Source organism: Aptenodytes patagonicus, chromosome 2 (genome assembly GCF_965638725.1).
Source record: "Aptenodytes patagonicus chromosome 2, bAptPat1.pri.cur, whole genome shotgun sequence".
In the NCBI taxonomy this organism is placed as follows: Eukaryota; Metazoa; Chordata; class Aves; order Sphenisciformes; family Spheniscidae; genus Aptenodytes; species Aptenodytes patagonicus.
This window is the reverse complement of record NC_134950.1, coordinates 150,903,433-150,921,078: the sequence shown is the minus strand read 5'-3', so window position 1 is coordinate 150,921,078 and position 17,646 is coordinate 150,903,433. Positions and strand designations below refer to the sequence as shown.

Sequence of the window (17,646 nt, the reverse complement as noted above, 5' to 3'; positions counted from 1 at the left end):
CGCAGGGAAGAAGACAAGGACTTTTGGAGCATGCTGCTGCCTTCCTGCATTGTTGAAGTTGTACCCCGTTAATGAGTCTTTGAGAGACCAGCCATTCTCCTCACTGGGAACCTCCGTCAACAGCCCTATTTCATGGGGCTACAAATAGCTACGGTGTTTCCCTGGGGTGTTTTCCGCCACGTTCCCCAAACTAATTTAGAGTTACAGTTTTCAAGAATACTGTCCCTCTAACTTAAGTGTATGCTATTTATTCCTGGATTTATGTTGATAAATCTAGCTCTCCTAAAATGCACACTGTTCAAACAAACCTGTTTTCCCAAGTGATTCAAGCCAGTCTGTGTAGGTGTTCTACTCATGTCATTGTTTACCTTTCACCAATTTTTGTGTTGTGCAAATTTCATTGGAAAGTTTAAATTCTCTTTCAGGTCACTGGAATAGCTTTGGTGAAGATTCTTTAACTTCAGACATTTCTAGAAACATCAAGTCTTGAATAATCATTTTACCTTTACAAATGTCAGTTTGCAGGTTTAATCCATTTGATAGCTTACCATCATTTTTATAAGACGTTAATTTTTCAATTGGGATATGTTGATGTGGACAGACCAAAACTGTGTTGTGTGGGGATACAATTGCTTGAACAATATGTACGTTACTGCCGCAGTGCACTGCAGAATTATGAGCATAATTTATCAGCACAGTTATTCTTATAACACAAAACCAAGAGCTTATTTTGAAAAAAAAAAAAGGTTTGTATGGAAACATTTGTTTTACATAGAACTATATGGATTGGCATAAATCATGCAAGAATCTCTCATTATTTACTAAATGTTTACCATATCTGACTTCCCAGTATTTGGGGCCAGGGTTAACAATAGACTGATTGGTCTGTCAATGCCACATCCTATCCTTTATCCGCTTTAGATACTGATCCTGCCTTGAGCGTGCATTTAGTTTAATGCATCATTGCTACAAGTGTATTTTGTTAAAAAGTGATAGAGGGGATATTCCCACAGTACATTTAAATAAACACATGGTGAAATTTAGGCAGTTGTCTGATGTATTGCACTCACTGTGTTTAATCACCTTTGAAGATACAGAGTATAAAAGAACATGGATGGTATCCTTATGCAATCTCTGTGTCCAAATATACATTTACAGTGGGCATTGCTGAAATTCAGTTTTTCATGTGCTCTGCTTGACTTTACTGCATTATTTGTAGCTTACCCCATTCCAAATATAAGATATTTCTCTATACAGCCAAGGACCAGTGTGGTAAATGTCAAGATGTTGTGTGCATATGTGTGTATATATCCACACAAATGCATTAATAAGAAGATTATACAGAAAGAATTCAAGGTTATGCTTCAAAAATCAAGTTTTGTAAGCTTTAATAAACTTCAAATGCATTTTAACTTTTCAGTTGTTTCCTGGATGACCTTTTAAATCATACATTTTAATGTAAAACAATGTGATATTGCTTTAGCTGAAATAGTATGTACCATTTTATTCTGTTAAATAATAGGTTCACTACAGAGAGCAGCCTGGCAAAGCTACTGCTGTGAGTGTCACTCCTGAGATAGAGAGAGTCAAGAAGAATCAAGACAATATCAGCTCGGCAAGTTGTTTGAATCTTTTTGTCATTTAGATTTTCAGTCATTGTAGGAATATAACAAGGATATGCTTTTCCATTTAGATTTGATATGTCAAATGAATCCAGCTGCATCATCCACTGAATGGATTTTTTTTTTTTTTTTATTCTTTGAGTACATGCACTGCACATATGGGCAACAAAAATATTCAGACTTGCCTGATTATTCTTGCAAAAAAAGTAAGTGATTGTGTTGGCGCCAGTATTTTCCAAGGAGAGAGTCAGTAGAGAGTCAGTCATTCTTTCAAGTATCTTCATCTCTTGTTACCAAGTTTTACTTGCTAGATTGCAGGAGTAAGTTGCAGTAAAGAACAAAGGAAATGAGAATTTAACTTTAGTGCAAATTTCATTTTTTTAATGATTCAAAGCATGGAAGCATATAGTCATCCATTCTACTCTGCGACATGCCACCTATGTTAGAGCTGAGTAGTCCTAAATAGATCCTATTACTAAACACTAAAGAGTAAAATACTATATTTTTCTTGGCTTTTATGATAATACTTTTTTTTTTTTTTTTAATTGCCGCTACAGTGGTGTAAGAAGCAGCAGGCAGTTCCAATAAGGAGCAAGGAAGTCAAAACAGCATGCTGAAGTAAAGGACCAGACTAATTACATTACAGTCTGTGTCCTCAACACTGCAACAACATCGGTGGCAAAGCCCCTGCAGATGGTAAATAGAACAGGTTTCATGCAGAGCCACTGTTTCAAGGTGGCAGAAGAGAATTAATAGTAGTGAACACTTTAGAACTGAATGTAGGAGTGAAAAGTAAAGTAGGTTGGATTTGTCAGAGGATTTGTCTAAGGACAAAAGAACAGAATCTGACCTTGTAACTAAATATGTCTTAAGTACATTCTTAAAATGCTCATGCATATTTACCAAAGTCAATTAGTTTTGAGGAGCACAGTTAAAAACAAGAGGAAAACTTCCCAACAATTCTAGGCTTTAAACAATTTTTTTATTTCTGAAAATTAAGCTTCTTTTTCCAAGTGAATCCTTCACTTTGTTTCTCAAGATTTACAAGGATAAATACTCCTTTATGTTAATCAGCAGTAGATGAAAACCAAACTATGTTGGCTGTAATTATTCTGTCCAGAAAACAGCTTATATTCAAAAGCATATGTAGCTGAATATATTTGCTAAGAAATTTATTGTTTAATTTAGAAGGGTTTGAAGACTATGCGATGCCATATATTTCTGTTTCTCTGTACATTACTTCAAACTTATCTATGAAACAGACACCAACACTCATATTTTCATAGGTATGTTGTGCTTAGCTAATATGTAATTTTAAGGAGGGTTAGACAATTTGGTTTCTCACATCACAAATGCATGTTGAAATAGATTTGTACAACTGATTTGAGAGGTAATACTTTGAGTCTGGATATATAGGTAAATCTAAAATATTTACTAACAGTCAGTACACAGGTTACAATGCAATGTAGGAGCTAAGAGAGTCCATTAGTAGAAGAATTCAACCAGCCAGAAGACACTGAGAGTACTCACTCTAGAACCAACAAGTAGGACCAACTACTTTTACTGTTTTAGAATTTTGAGTGTGTGGGGTTTTTTGCCTTTTTTTTTTAAACAGATAATTAACCTTGCATCTTTACAAGTCTGTAAAATGCCACAAAAGAAGCTAATTAGGAGAAATGTGACATAGGAGGTTCTATACTTACTGATGCACAAAACACAGAGCTCAAATGTTCTTTTTGAAAACAGCATATTCAGATTTGTCCCAGACATGTTGCTTTTGTGCTGCTAGCAAAGACTAGCTACAGAACAGGAGTAAGAAGGCTGCCAAAGGACTAATCTGCTTGTAAGAATTGAATTCCCTGGGGACCCAGGGGTTCTCAGCTAATCCCAACCTGGAAGCAGACTGAGGACAGAATCTGGGTCTGTCTGGGTAATAAGAAGGTAGCTTATCATCAGCCATACAAATATGTTTTAAAGATGTCCAAGTCACAGTGGTGGTTTCTTATTATTTAACTTATTTTTCAGTTGATAAATGAATTATTTCACTTATGTCATTTAAACAGTCAAGAGTTTCAGCTTTCAGGTAAATACTATTTTTTTGAGTAAGTGATTGATGGAATAAACGCGTCCTTTGGCCTTACCAATATACTAACTCACCTATATCCTCCCTCTGAAATAGGTTACTAGAAAATGAGTGTAAAGAAAGAAACAAAACCATTGGGCATTGTGGTTTGGAAAGGATACCATTGCATGGTGTGATTCTCACCATCCTTTCTACTGTAAACAAAAACTTCATGTGTGCTGTTGTTGCTGTTTTGCAGGTCAAGTACAGCAGTGATCAGAGGCAGATGAAAGGTAGACGTAGTGTGCTTCTAGACACACCTGAGCTAAGGCATGTCAAAGAAACACAAAACAACATCTCAATGGTAGGGTACTTTCTTCCTATAACTAGAGTATACTAAGGAATGGCACTTGACTTCCACTGGATTTTGCCTTCCATTAATATAGGTAACTAATGGAACTCTCTGCTCAAGTATGGAAGGAATATTTTCTTCTGATGGCTGTTGAGGGAGTGTTTGCTAACTGCATATGACTGTAATGAACATTTTCAAAATACTAATAAACAGTTTTCTAACAGTTAAATGTTTGTTCTTTTGTTTGTTTTATTTTCTTTAAAAAAGTACACACCTCATTTGAGCATCACACAGTTTGACTGGATTAGGTGACACACTTCACCTTGTGCCTGTGCACGTTCCTGGTTTCTGCGTGACTTTTGTTCTTGGAATGAGTTGTTTTGTGTGCATTTGCTTGGGTGAGAATGTCTGTCAATTTAATTCTTTGATGATTAAGACTATTAAAAAAGTAAATATGCATAATCAAGGGTACTACCTTTATAACTCTTACTAATTCTGGTTTTGTTCCAACACTTCGTTATGTAACACTTTCTACCCTAATGTCCTTGTTTTTAATTTCTTTTTTTTTTTTGAAAGCAGGCTGCTTAGAATAACTGCAATTCTTTCTAAAAACCTATGTTTAAAGCCAGCTGGCATACGATAAAACAAAAGAGCAAAAGAGTACCTTTTGTATGAAACTGTGCGTATAATCAGAATTCTCTGTGAATGAAAATACTTGAGTTCTTTAGAACTATTACTGCTGGAACATTTTTTAGTGATAGATGTAGTTGTCTACATCAGCAGAGAGCTACCCTATCTTAGAGAAGGGAATGGACCAGATGACCTCCTGAGGGCTTTTCCTGTCCTGTGTGACTGTAAGATGATCCTTTGTTGCTTGAGTTGATGCCTAATTCAGTGGCAAAATTATATTAAAATATCAGGAAATCAAGTTAGGGAGATGGAGAAGACTTGGCCGGCCATCTAGCCTATCTCATGTGTGTGACAATTCTATTATGGTACAAAACCCAAAGAATATAAGTGCCTCATGAAACAAACATGTATGCATTCCTGCATAGAATAACCATTTGCTGTCAATTGCAGCTTGGGGAAAAACGTAATTCTTCTTGTTTTCCTAGGTAAAATACCATGAAGATTTTGAGAAGACAAAGGGCAGAGGCTTCACCCCAGTGGTAGATGATCCTGTAACAGAGCGTGTGCGGAAAAACACCCAAATTGTGAGTGATGCAGCATATAAAGGTGTGCATCCACATATCGTTGAAATGGATAGAAGACCTGGGATAATTGTTGGTAAGTTGTTGCTGTTGAAAGCACAGTTGGGAAGATGAAAGCCTCTGCTTGTGTTCTCCATTATAACCAAGAAAAAGTACTCCCAGATTTCATTTTCACTCTTTTCTCAGCATGAAACTTGTGTTGAACTACTGGTTCAAGGCCAGCTTCTAGCGAAGTAATAAAGGGAATGAATGGGAGATGTATTATCATTTGTTCTATAATTTTTTTTTTTGAAATATGGATAGTCATCGCTATTACTTTGTTTGAATTTTGACTCTTCAAGAAAGGCCAAAATATCTGCAATAATCTTCATTTTGCACAGAAGAGAGATGATTAAAGCTGTGATTCTCCAAGATTTCAATGTTTAAATGTTGCAGACCAGTTTGAGATTTCCCCTTCCGTCAGTCAGCAATTTCTCCAGAGGTGCACATACTCCATTTACCTCTTGTTTTAGAATTTCACACAGCTTTCAAAATATCTCAAGCTGTAATTTAATAACTCTTTAGATCTCTGGTAAGCCAAACACCAGTGTTCAGAAGTGATGTTCTAAAAGATGGTCCAAGATAAGACCAGGTGTTCAGGGGGTAGAATACAGATTGGTTTTGTATGTAGAGACAGAGTATTGCATTAAGATGTCATTTGGGGTATTCATAATAAACACATTTGAAATCTCTTCCAAGTTAGCAAGTCTGCTATGACAAAGGAAATGGTAACATGACATTTTTATTTTTTTCTCCTTTCTTTTTCTTTTGGTGTGTCCTTTTTCTGTTTTTCTGGGCTTTACAACAGTGTAGACCCCAGAGGGTCTACATATAGAATAACATGCTGAGATAGCACTCTAAAATCCTTCATACATAATAATAATAATAGCAAGGGTTGACTTTAAGTCTACCTCTCAAAAATCAGAGAAATTGCAGGTCAAATGGACTAATAGGTGGGTCATATAGTCCATCCTCCTGCCTAAAGCAAGGTTAACTATATCTATATCATTCCTGGCAGATGCTTCTATAGTCTTTTCCTTAAAGTCTCCAAATGAGTCTCCACCGCATAAAGAAGTGTATTTCTTTCCTTTTTTATAGCCACCTTTTACATGTCTGTCACTACAGCCTTATGTCAGAAGGGATTTCTCAAAAATGTTTAGAGAGTTCTGCCTGGGGAAGGTACTGATGCTTTTAAGACCGTGCAAGTCTCAGAGGGTCACACATTCTGGATCTAGGGCAACAACTTGTTCAGAAAATCGTTGTGTGTAGAGACCCAAGCACTTGAACTTACTTCCGTAGCTAGAAGTGGTCCAGCCAAAGAGAGAGAGAAAACCTCCTGCAAAATTGCAGTTTAATAAACAGTTTGCAATATGCTGTTTAGTGCGCACTTCAAACCTCCTACTCTGTACTGCATTGCACGTGTGCTGTAGCCCTATGTAAGAATCATGTGTGCATTCCTGTGTTCAGTAACTGAAGGCTTGCTAGCACAAACAGATTATGATTAAGAACATCCCTGAGATAATTTCTTGAGCTCTAAGTAACTGAAATATTAGTACTGTTTATCACCTTAAAATACTCCAGTGTCAAAACACACAGAAATTCTTAACTCCCCATGCCCGCCAAACAGCAAAAATAGTGCAACTATTTAAAGGAAAGAGGCCATGACAAACCTGTGAGCCTAATATCCAGTGATATTTCAGCTAATGGTTTTTCAGAATGAACTGCAATTATAATATCTGCTTGTTGAAAAAGCAGCAGTGAGCTCCCTGCTCATGGAATGTCCTTGGCAGCTAGAAAAAAAAATCGCAGACTGAAAAAAACAACTATGACTCTCTTGAGTTTATTCCTAGCTGATAATTGTTCAGCCAGTTAGGAAAATTACCTCTGTGTTAGAGTCCATCTGGTTGGTTTTTAAAGTATTATCGGTGAAGCTGTTACAACTTTTTCAAATGCCCGATTGTTAAAATTAATGCCTCTGCTTTGGAAAACAGGCACTAGTTTTAACCATGCTAAAGCCATTCTAGACCCGTCAAGATAAATTAACCTAACTGAGCTTTGGATCTGTGACTACAGAGGCTCCATGATTCTCATGCGAGTGTAAGGATATTTTAAATTGGCAAAAGTTACCAGGAAGTTAAAATTGATTGATGCTATAATTTGCCAAGATTCTGATTTGATGTATGTTATTTCAGATTGCAGAGCTGGATAAAATCAATACAAATCAATGGCTGCTGCCCTGATGCTGCCATGAAGCTGTACTTACTATGTTTTTACTTTCTAAGGCATGATCAAACAGGAAAAGTTTGGCATTCACCAGTTCCCCCACCCCTCTCATGCCTGTCAGTACTTTATGTAGTTGCATAATTTATCACCATTAGGACTAACACATAGTTTATCAAAAGATTTTGCATTGGCTTTTATTCATCTTGTCAAGAGGGAGTTAGCACTATGCCTCACCTTATGGGAGTTGCAGTAGATAACACATAATGTACATACATTGAATGTATTCTAAAGCCATGGGATTTATTTTTATTAGCTCTGTCTGTTCTTTCCATTGCCTCTAGGCTATTAATCATTTGAAACATGACATATTTGGGGTCCCCACAGTCCTACTTTACCTACCAAACCATTAATTTAACTTGGTACCACTCAAACCAGCAAAAGGACCAAGTTGGGAAGACAATTATTTTTCCCACTTCCAATGCATTGAGTAAATCTTGCAGACAGATTTGCCCAAGAAGCAAACCACTAGTCAAAAGGTGTGATCTGTACTTTACATCAAGATTATTTTAAACTGGTTTGGAGAGATTAAATGATTATTATATTTTTAGACATAGCGGATATGAATTGTATATATTAGATTGATGTGAGTATATCAAGAATTTACACTGTGGCTGCTTCTGGATTTGTTACAAGACTCCTCTTGACTTGTACAGCACCGTAATTATTTGTTAAATGTTTATTAAAATATGGTTGAATCTGTATTCACTTTTCTGCTGTGGTTATAACTTAAACTCGGATATGAAATTAATTATTTCTTATGGACTCTTTTTTCTTTTAATATCCAGTTCAGACATGTGAATTCAAGAGATATTAATAACTTACTTGTATGAATTAAAGCTGAAGATCTTATGATTACTACTGTTATTGAATCCATTCATTGAATTCCAAAAATGCTTTTCAATAGTGGGGTAGTGGATCAACAGTAAGTCTGTGTCCCAGGAAACTTAGATATTTGGAAGACAAGGGGAATTACTAGTTAAGATCAAGAGTGGGCTTCATTTTACCCAACTGTAGATGTCTACAATGTAGATATCTACAGCTGAATTTGTCACCCTAGCCCATTTTTTGTATTAATTAAGAAAGATGGATTCTTTTGAGTTTATATGAATTGAGCAACTTGTAGAAATTTATGTTGGATAAGATGAACTATGCCCCTGGTTCTGCTTATTAGACTGACTTGATCTCTACTGTATGCAAAGGAGGGCCTCTAGTGCCTCTGTCAGCTGTAGAGATGTATACTGCCAACTGTCAGCTATAGGGATATATACTGCAGCATCTCCATGAAGTAAGAATGCTGTTGGTGGACTGGGGAAATAATCTTGTAGCTCTGATGATTTTGGTTCTTCTAGTGGAAAAGAGCTCTGGTATGTGGTATTTAACTTGTTTCCATTTATTTAGACTTAAGAAAATACTATGGTCATATTTAGAAAAGGAAAACAAAAATTGGGAGAAAAAGTCTCCTTAAAATAATGTCAACGCTTAAAATGAATGCACTAAGTTCTTTTAAGCAGGAAATTAATACTTTCCAGTCCTTTCAGGTGAATATCTAGATCTTTTGGTTAATTTCTGGATGAAGGAAATTGGTTGCTGATTGTTAAAACTCATTCCTTTCATGCTTTTACTTCCTTTTTTGTTTGTCTGTCTTACAATTTCTGTGCTTTGGGAAAAGATCTTAAAGTTTGGCGCACAGATCCTGGCTCCATCTTCGACATTGATCCTCTGGAGGACAATATTCAGTCTAGGAGTCTGCATATGCTTTCTGGTATTGCTTATATCCTGACTTTTCCCCAATTCAGCTTTTTATGTTTATGAAACTAAGTTGATAGAGTAAATTTTCAGGTCAGCGTGCCAGCCATATGTTTTAGAAGTATGTTTTCATATATATATATAACTGTAGTATTTTAAAAGCAGTGTTTTATAGGAACTTCAGCTGTAATCACATGTGCAGATAAGAAATAGTGAAATAAATCTTATCCTAAACAACAGTTATTCATACCACTTAGAAGTAGTCACTTAAAAATGATTGACCTACTTTGTCCTTACTATAAGTAGAATTTTCAAATAGCTGGACCTTACTAAAATTTTAGATAGAGAAGGTGGCCCTATTTATGAAATTGATTTCTTTTCTATGCACGTTTTGCTTATATGGAACATGATATTATGCCTTGTGCTATTGTTTGCAGCTCCAAGGTGTTCATAATTTAAGGGTAGATCGAAAAGGAGAGAAGGTAATGTAATAATAGGCAGCAATGTTTTGGTTCTACAAGTTTTTGGGTTTTTTTCCCCCTAGAAGTGTTTATTTTGAATATTTAATTTTGCACATGTATTTTCTTTGCTACTAATAGTGGAACTTTAAATATTCTTTTAATGTCATAGAACAGTATTTCCACATGCGCTTGTATGCATGCTGGGATAAAGGAACAATTTGATTTTCCACTGGAAATTTTCATATGCTTCATCTTCATCCCTTTTTTTCCAGTACGTCAATCCTACCTTCCATTTCTGCTATTCTTTTAAAGCAGAGAACAAGCTTAGTTGTACCTGATTTTGAAGCAACCTTTTGAACTAATGGTGTTCAAAATGGATACAAAATTGTGAACAATTCACTTTTCTCTGATTTTAATGCCACCAGTGTATGAATATCAATGTTAGCAGTGTTGGGGTTTTTGTTGTTGCTTGTCTTTGCATTTCTGTCATCTATTTACTGTGACATTCTTTCTTTCTACCTTTGTAGAAAGAGCAAGCCGTTACAGTAAGCAGTATTTACATTCTACCAGTTTGGGAGATTATAAATCAGATGGCTCTGACACGAACCCTACCTTTTCTTACTGCAGTGAGATAACAAGGCCATCTGACGAAGGAGGTACCCCTTATTCCCACCTTTTTCACTAATGACACTTGATCACAGTGTGTTGAGACCTCACAGGCCTGTATTAACTCCATATCCTTGTGTAGTCACAAATCATTAGAAACTATGTAAGCTATTGCCTGATTGATTAAGGAAGCAAAGCAAAATCTCAAGACTGTACAGTTTCTTGCATGCCATATTGCTTTATCATGTATTCTCTTTCATCATTTTGGTAACGCTGTCAGTCCGAAAGCCCTGCTAACTCCCATTTGCAGTGCTTAAGAGAAGGTGTGTTGTGTTTTTGCAAAACGTACATGAATCTGTTTTTTTTTTCTCTTGAAAGACACAATGTAACTGAAAAAAATACACCTCTGAACCGGAAAAAAAAAATATCTTGTGCTTTTCAGTGGGTAAATCAAGCATATAATAGTATTTTAGTGACCGAAGTACTTTGTCCTGTATTAAACTATGCAGGTGCTTGTGGCTCTCTGTTGTCATACTAAAAAAAAAAAAAAAGTATCAGCTGGCAACTTTGTCACATATGAAAGTTTTCTTATACTCTCAGCAGTTTGGGAATCAGGGTTAATATTCAGTTGAGAAGCTTATATAGTCTGATGTTTTTTAACGTGGATTAATATTAGAATACTTTGACGAACCTGGGTTCCCAGGTACAAAACCACATCTTGCATCTGTTTGATGCCATAGATTAGAACAAAATTTATGAAAGTGATGAATAAGGGTCTAGTCATCCTAGTGGTATTACAGTGTGTACTAGACTTGACTGGTGAATTGTAAATATTCAGAAACATTGCATTCTAAATACATATTTTAAAAAAATAGTGATTTCTACTTCTCAGTTGTGAAAGAAGGTGCATTGAAAAGGTTATCCAAAAGGTTACTAATTTTTTTTTTAAGAGGTGTTAAAGATATTGCTACCATTCAGTTGCCTGGCATCCTTGAAATACCCATGCTTTTAAGATCTTAAGGCATCTTAATTGTAGACTGCGCCTGTTTATGTTCTCCCACTCACCAGAGTACTATGTTATTATAGTGGCTAGTGTTTAGGGAGTCTACATTGTGTTAGGTGCCATCCAAATACATACAAGCAGCTCTGATTAAGAACGGGTGAGGAAGAAAGTGTTCAGACTGAAGAACTAACTGAACAAAGAAAGAAACACACGTCTTTGACAGAACTGTAATCCCTTATATCATGTCTGTCCATCTTTATTTGGTATTTTAACTATATTCCCAACTCTTTTAATAGATGATAGCAATAATGCACATCATGCTGGTTTTTATGTCTCTTCCCGTGGTGATGCAAAGTGGGCTTCACAGTCCAGTGCATATTGTCTCTCTGTATCTGTTCTGATATTTTTTGGCTGCATTCCAAGCCATTTTAACATTGCTTTGTCAGCTTGATTTGATTGTTAACAGATATTTTGTATTACTTGCCATATTGAGAATAGGAAATGGGCTTTATTTTCCTGGTTGTTTTGGCACTAGCAAGCTTGCTTTTTGTGTCTCTATTTAAATCTATTGTTGTGGTGATGTTTTGAATAGATCCTTGCCAAGATCAACATATTTTAGAAAGATACTGTTTTCTGCTTTTAGCCCAGCTGGCTAGCCAGGGTTTGAGCACTTGCAGATAATTCCCATTGCAGGGGAGAAATAAATGCCAGAGCTAAGTAATTTGACATAATCCTAATGATTTACAAGAAAATACTATTTCTGTGAACACATTTAGAAAAAACCAGCAGAAGATAGCATCTTTGGTCAAAAATACCAACCTTTTTCATGGCAGCATCTCATACAAAATGTCGTTTAGCACATAGCCACAAAGTGAGTTTGCCCTTGACCTTTAAACAGTATCTCTTACGGCATACCACAGTAAATGAGAACCAAATCCATTTTGCTGAGATTTCATGGCTGTTTCTCATGTGAAGAAGAGTTTGTGCTTTTAGATCTAGCAGTGTTTCTCACTGGCAATTGTTCAATCTGATGGCGCGCCAACATGAAAGACAGTTGGAGACCTGTGACCAATTTTACAACCTCTCAGTGTCTTTGGCCTCGTCTCAACATCTTTCAGATATTTCTATGTTGTTCAATTGCTAATTTATTCCAGATACCTTTGCTGATAATTGACCCACAATTCAAGTCTTCCACTGCCACTGCTGATGGAATTGTTCCTTAACCACCTCTCCCAGGCCTTAGCTGGGTCCCTGGCTTCATACCATATGTTAAAGGCTTATTCAGATCTAAATAACTCTCTCTCTTGACTTTGGGGAATTTCAGTAACAACATCACAGGGAGGCTAATGTTGTTCACTAGAATTACTTCTTCCTATTTGATTCCCTGACCATTATTTTAGATGATGAGGTTGAGCTGAGCCAAGTGTGCCTCCCAGGGAGCTTTCCCTACAAAATCAGTGGATTTTTGCATGATGTAAGTTCAGGAAAATCCCTATTCTCCCTTTTAGACTACTGCAGGTAAAACTGGATAGGAAACAATTGTTAACGCTTTCCAGCAAGCCTGATGCAGGTGATGAACTTTCATTTTGATATTCTTTTTGAAATTACTGTTCATCTTTGTCTGTCCTTTTTGCAGCTTCTCTCTGTTAGTGTTTTTCAAGGTTGACTTTATTACTTCATGGTATCATTGAATTTTTTTGCCATACTGGACAGAAGGTGTTGCACTAGAGCTTCTCAGTCTGCCTAAATGCTTTGTAATTAATTACTGCCCTAACAAAGATTTCCTTTTTACCTGCAAGCCATTCTGTAGCACTTCTCAGAAACACTTGGGTGCCACATTAGTTCTTGCAAAACTCTCAGCTGTTTTTCAAGTAGTTATTTTCAGCTTGGCTAAAGAGGAACAGAAGCTAATGATTTCTCTCTTTCAATCCTGCTTTTAACACTGGTGTTGCAACTTCTCAGATATGGAGCTATTAATTCATTTTTGGGAAGGCTTTTCAGATTATTTTTGTCAGAAAGAGAAGTTGAGATATATGGATGTCAGATTTATTTTTGTTTATAAAGACAGACCAGACAGTCCCTTCTTCACAGAACATTGTAGAAAAAAAAGCAACAAGAGACAGTTTCTTTGCTTTCAATTCAGGTCTTTCTAGACAGCATTGTGCCCGACAAATTTCTCAACTGGTTTTTTTTTTTGAGTTTCTTTATAAAGCCTTTTCTGTCTGTTCTGATTTTCTGTGCAGTCTTACACACGGTTTTTCTCCCAGTTCTTTTCACACTCACTCTCTTGCTCCCCTTCCTCCCCGACAAGTAAGGTCCCATCCTGTTAGTTTCCATTCAGGCACCAGGAGAGGATGATCTGGTTCATATGGCTCAACACCTATTCTGGTCTTGCATTATTTTGGACAGTTGTATTTGTATTTCAACCATCTACTCTATGAAGGAGATGAATTGCTTTTACATGTAACTCCCATTTACGTATAATTATGGAGTTTTCGGTGTCTGGTGACAGAAAGGAACACAGGTGTCAATAATTGGACTTCTTGTATTCACGGTCTCTGTGGGGTTTCTCAGAAGTTGTGCTAAAGCATGTATTTTTATAAAGATATCTTCTCCTATTTTAAGGTCTCCATAGCAAAAGACGGTAGGTTAATTTTATAGTAACTTACTTTAGTAAGTGAAAATGGCATTTAGCTCACACCCTCATGGCTAAAGACTGTTTTGTTTAGTTCCATTCCCCAAAGGCAAGATTAAAAATGCTTGAAAATAGCACAAGTTCACAATATTGGAGACTTTTTTTTTTTAAAGGCTTGTTATTTTAGAACACTCTCTCTATATATTCTTCCCAGTAGTTCCATCTCCGGAGACTGAGGCAGGGAAAGAACTTTTTAACAGAGTGTTAATATGTGGTACGATGTAAGATACGGAAATGAATTTGTGGTGTATGATCCAGTGCCAATCACAGAAATCAAGCTCAGTTGCTCAAAGCCGTCTGTGTGCAGGTATAGAGTGGCAAGATAAAGTGAAGGCTGCAAGTAAACCTTTAAGGTTAATTAATATTTATCTTCAGGCCCATTGTTTGTAGTAAGCAAAGAAACAAAATACTGCAACCAGAGGAAATTCTGGTTTAGGATTAAAATGTCAAACAATGTAAGTCTTTGAGAGCACAGAAACTTGGCCTTAAGGGAGTTGACCTATGTCTACAGGGGTCACTCAGCTACCACTGGAACAAATTCCAGGCTTTGCCATGATGGCAGGGAAGTGACTGTGCACGTTTGTGTGCTACTAGAACAGAGCGTCCTGATGACTGGCCAGATGATAGCAGATGAGCCATGGCACTGCTACTAGGGCTACTGGTTTTGTCACTTCTGTTTTGCATCGGTCTTTGGCTCATTTTGAGGTGAACTCCTCCTCTTAGCGCGTTTGGAATGAGAAGACCCATCTGCACTGAAAGAGTATCACTGTTATTCTCATTTCACTGTTATTTATTCATTCTCTCTCTCTCTCTCTCCCCCCCTCTGTGTGTCTTTATTATGCAACAATTTGTGTGCACATTTTGTTTTCATTATAGTTCAGTGAAAGTGTTTTCCTTAGGGTTCCTCCTTTTGTTTTAGTTATCGAAGTCCTTTTAGGCTGCTTTCCTTTAATCCTGTTTCAACTGCATAATGTTTTTGTTTCACTTTCTAATATTCTTCCTTCTCTAGTTTTTACTTTAATTATCTTTCATTTTATTGTATTTCTGTGGGACTTTCTGTTTAGATCTCTCCTGTTTTTCTTTTGATTTAAATCAGCAGGATTTTATTTAATATTACCAAGTTTTGCTTTCAGTCTGAAGGTTTCTACTTTAAAATGATCTTAATGAACATCCTGCAATAGGTGAGTTTAACTTTTTTTGTCCCTGATACACCCTTTTTTTCTTCTTAGTTGAAACCTTTTAGGTTGGTTTTCTCCCCTTTTGCTTTTGACCTTCACTTTTTTTGTCTTCTATTTCCTCTTAATTTCTGGTTTAATTGGTGTGCATCAGCATATAGATGTGATATATACATTTTTCCTTACCATATGTTCAGAATTTTTCAGTGTATTAAAGTGTCCCTTTATTCCTGTTTTAAATCGTGTGTAGTCTGTAGATGGAGAAAAGTCAGAGGTGAGTATCAGTTCCTTTCAGTCATGGATATATTGTTACTCTAAGTCACCTTCATATTATCTTAAAACCTATATAGAAGTCAGTCTGTAGGAGACAAATCAGGTTCGCTGTAATCCCAAAAGCTCGTGTTATGTAGGAAACCTTAGTGGATATTAGGACAGAATTTTCGAGTGCCTTTTGTTGCATTTTAAACATGAGTGCTAAAATTTCACGTATTTGGTTGGAGCCAGGGTGTTACTGATTGGCTGCATGTTCGCTATTTACACTTGTCTCCTTCAGCCCAAGCTCTTCAGATTCACTTCATCTGCTGCCACCAGACAGGTAGTGAGAATTAACATAAAGAGGCCTTGATCTGAGGTTTAAGGTCTTCCTTTATTCTGATGAAAAAGGTCTGCCGCTAACACTCAGATCTCTCACTTTGCCTTTGCCTGGGAAGCTACCTTCTTTTACTCACACTGGCAATCCAAATACACAAATTTCAGCAAACCATGAAATCCCACTTATATCTTGATAGTCTCTTAATTTTTGTTATCAACCTTAAAAGTAACCTGTAGGTTGCTATGAGAAAACTGAAAATTCATATTAGATACTTCATTGATACTACACAACAATTGGTCAGATCCAGAAAATATTAGTGCAGACAACCTTTGAGGAATAAATCTGGCAAATGGGCATGCTGGCAATTTGACTCCAAAGTCTATGAAGACTGCAGAACACACAGTACCACAGTATCTTCCTGTGGGATATGGGTACTTAAAGTTTTGAAGTCTTTATATAGCTTGGAGTGGAAGTAAAGTCAATGAGAAACAGTAAGTCCTTTCCTCTCTCTCCCTAGTGGCATGTCCTCCTTGCGTGATATGAGCCTTCTGAAGAAGAAAGGCTCCAGAGTAGCTGAGCCTGCTCCCCTCCCTTTTTCCAAACTCCAGGGGTTATCTTTCTCCTTGCCTCACTAAGGCAGGAACGTGTTGTAGACCACTAGAAGTACTATTGTTTGAACTGCAGTCTGAACACAGCCCTGCAAAGAGCAAATGTAGGTTTTATGAATTACTGTCTGTCACTGGAAACAGCCTCGCACTGTGTACCAGCTCATGGAGAGGGCTTTTGTTTCTTAGCCCGACACTGACATTTTAAACATTGATTTCAGGGATGTCTCCTTCTCTCCCCCTAGCACACACCGATATCTGTAGCTCTGTATCTGAAATGATTATTTGTGGGATCTGCCTGAGGCTTTTTGTGGGTTGGTGTCAGAAAATCCTAGAACAAGGAACTGTGCTGCTGCTTCTGCTCTTGGTTAATCTGGTCAGAAGACAAACTGGTTAGATGAAATGGAGAAAAGAAACCTGTTCATTTCACATGCTGGAATTGCAGAGATGCTCCGTGGTATGTGGCCCAAGGAGTCTGCTTGCACTGGGACAGTGATAATACTCTTCTCTTGTGTCAACAGATGGACAAAGAAGAGGAAAGGAAACAGGATTTGTTTCTCTTCCTTGCTCTGTCCTTCCCATCATTAGGGTTCCTTTAATTTTTTATAAAAAACCCTCTGCTTTTGAGGATGGAAAAAATCAGCATTAGTAAAAGACAAGTCAAAGACAAAAGAGGGAATAATACCTGAGTGCTCTTTATATTGTAATGTAGAGATCTGTCTTCCATCTCCAGGTGCAGCTGGCAGGAATACAGGGCAAAAATCCTTCACCCCTCTTCGTATTCATATTCAGTTGCTAAGCTCTGTCATTTTAAGGAGGTCAAGCAGAATGACACAGCAGTTATAATTTCTTCTCTGGCAGCCAAGGAAGAATGGTTCTTTTATGCTAGGTAGCTGAACTCTGTTTCTGTAACGTTGTTCCCTAGAGTCCAGTAATCAAACATGGCATTTGGAGGGAGAGGAATTGTAGATTTCACAGGAAGAACTATAGGCTTTTGTGGGTTTCTTGTCCCCTTTCAAGTGTATCAGCAGGCTGTACTGCCACAGAAGGCTGAACACATCAAAACAATGCTCTGTGTACTCCCTCTTGGTGAGGATCACATCCACACTTCTCTTATCCACCAGACTCCTACATCTGTTTCTGACTTTCTTTTATTTTGGACTAGATGGTGCTTTGGTTTTGCTTCTTTTACAT

General features: G+C 37.0%; 1 protein-coding gene across 4 annotated transcripts in view; it reads left to right on the top strand.

Moving 5' to 3' along the window:
• NEBL (nebulette) overlaps positions 1-17,646 on the top strand; it is a 269,878-nt gene that overhangs the window by 226,939 nt on the left and 25,293 nt on the right. For 3 of the 4 annotated variants that reach the window (XM_076331669.1, XM_076331666.1, XM_076331668.1), the window contains exon 5: positions 5,152-5,323. In XM_076331669.1, coding sequence (XP_076187784.1) covers positions 5,152-5,323 — 172 coding nt within the window. Of the gene's footprint in view, positions 1-1,521; positions 1,616-3,943; positions 4,049-5,151; positions 5,324-9,238; positions 9,332-10,303; positions 10,433-17,646 lie in introns of all 4 variants that reach the window. The other variant, XM_076331670.1, reaches the window with a different exon arrangement.